At 42.5% G+C, this 1,681-nt stretch overlaps 1 protein-coding gene across 1 annotated transcript in view; it reads left to right on the forward strand.

The window, feature by feature from the left end:
- The window catches only part of tnpo3 (transportin 3), a 14,172-nt gene extending 12,801 nt beyond the window's left edge, over window positions 1-1,371 (forward strand). Inside the window, exons 20-23 of the mRNA XM_060889356.1 lie at window positions 1-70; window positions 140-252; window positions 521-612; window positions 704-1,371. The exon at window positions 1-70 is cut by the window's left edge and continues 98 nt beyond it. Coding sequence (XP_060745339.1) covers window positions 1-70; window positions 140-252; window positions 521-581 — 244 coding nt within the window. The 3' untranslated portion in view covers window positions 582-612; window positions 704-1,371. The remainder of the gene's footprint in view (window positions 71-139; window positions 253-520; window positions 613-703) is intronic.
- The last annotated feature ends 310 nt before the right edge of the window (window positions 1,372-1,681 follow it).

The raw sequence follows: 1,681 nt of genomic DNA on the forward strand, positions 1-1,681 counted from the left end.
CTGCCTGCCTTCATACACACTGCCCGATGTGGCTGAAGTGCTCTGGGAGATCATGTTGTTTGACCGACCGGTAAGAGCCTTAAAAAGTGTTCCATACTCCTACACATATGAACCTCGCTGATGCTTTTTCCTTGTCCAGGTATTTTGTCGCTGGCTAGAGGTGGCGCTGAAAGGCCTTCCCAAGGAGATGTCAGGAGGAGCTGTAACAGTCACTCACAAGCAGCTGACAGACTTCCACAAGCAGATCACAAGGTGAGTTCAGGACATCTTAAACCATCCCTCAGACCTATATCCTGTGGTGCGTCTCCTTTTCTAGGTCATATTTACACATCTCTTCTTCCTTATCAGAAGACATCATCTCATGCTTCTTAGTTTGGAGCAAAACTCATGGGCACATGACCGAGTGTCATTGATCTGAACCCAGTTGAATAAAATGAGATCATATGTAAGTTGCTGTGGATGATGGTGTGTGAAAGTGCTGTAAATTTAACCCACCTTCTTCCTTCCTGTGTGTGTTCAGTGCAGAGGAGTGTAAGCAGGTGTGCTGGGCAGTGAGAGAGTTCACCAGGCTTTACCGATAGCTGGCTTCACAAACCAGTGCCTCAGTGTCAGGTAAAATACACCAGCAGCCCCTGTGGTGTTTATGTACAGCTTTTACTCACGTCCACATTCTCATTTTCCTTTTATTTCTTTTTTTATCCAGGTCAAATCTTGTGTTTTTAAACGTGGAAATGACGACACGAGGCTTTAAATTGGCTGCTTTTTTTGAAAAATTCAAAGCGATTGATGGGACTTGAGCACCGTGGAGCGCCAGCGAGAGACCGTGCAGCTTCGGAGCGAAAGGAAACGCTTTCTGGGAGCGAAAAAAAAAGTCCATTCCTTTCCTTTGCTCGCTTTGCTCAGCACAATGCTGCTGTAGCTACAAGAAGTAATCTTGTTAAAGAGCGCAAGAAAGTACACACCCATATTCAGCCAAAACAAAAAATTAAAACAAGAATGTGCCTGGTTGCAACCCATAACGCATTGTAGAAAAAAAAAATAGACTTTAGACATTTTTTAACAGAAAATGGAGAGATTTATTTTCATGGACATGTCTTTAAGAATCAGCTTGTTGCTGTCACTATCATAAAATGAAAAAAAAAAAAAAACACGGATGCTCACGGACTTATGACGGTGGAAGGGAAATACTCGGAGATTCAAATTATCTTTTTAACATTGGCGGACTTTTACCATCATGAACGAGTCACAGATCGGATTAAAACGAAATGTATACGTTCTGTTCTTCCACTTTTGGGGCATAGCGAGAAGCACAACCCATCGGCAATGTGTAGCCATCTCATGAACAATAAAATCAAATTGGCCGTGAGGAAAGACCTTGTACGAGCATCATTTCAGCTGGTGTGCGGAATTCTACTTGTCTAAAGGTTTCTCTCCTTTTCTCCTCCTTGTCTGAACCCATTCACATGCACACAGTTTAGTCACCTGTCACCACATGTACAGTGTGTGTGTCCCAGTGAGAAATCTGTCTTCACTGGTGTAATGTTTCAAACCATAAACCTTATTCTGGAGTTTTAGCTTTACATACAGTGAGGAGAACCTGAAGCTCCATCAGGAGGAGTCTCACATCTAATCTTATGAGTTGGGCTTTTTTTGTATAGTATTTTTATAGTATTGCTGCTTT

The sequence above is a fragment of the Tachysurus vachellii genome, chromosome 16 (assembly GCF_030014155.1).
Source record: "Tachysurus vachellii isolate PV-2020 chromosome 16, HZAU_Pvac_v1, whole genome shotgun sequence".
NCBI lineage: Eukaryota > Metazoa > Chordata > Actinopteri > Siluriformes > Bagridae > Tachysurus > Tachysurus vachellii.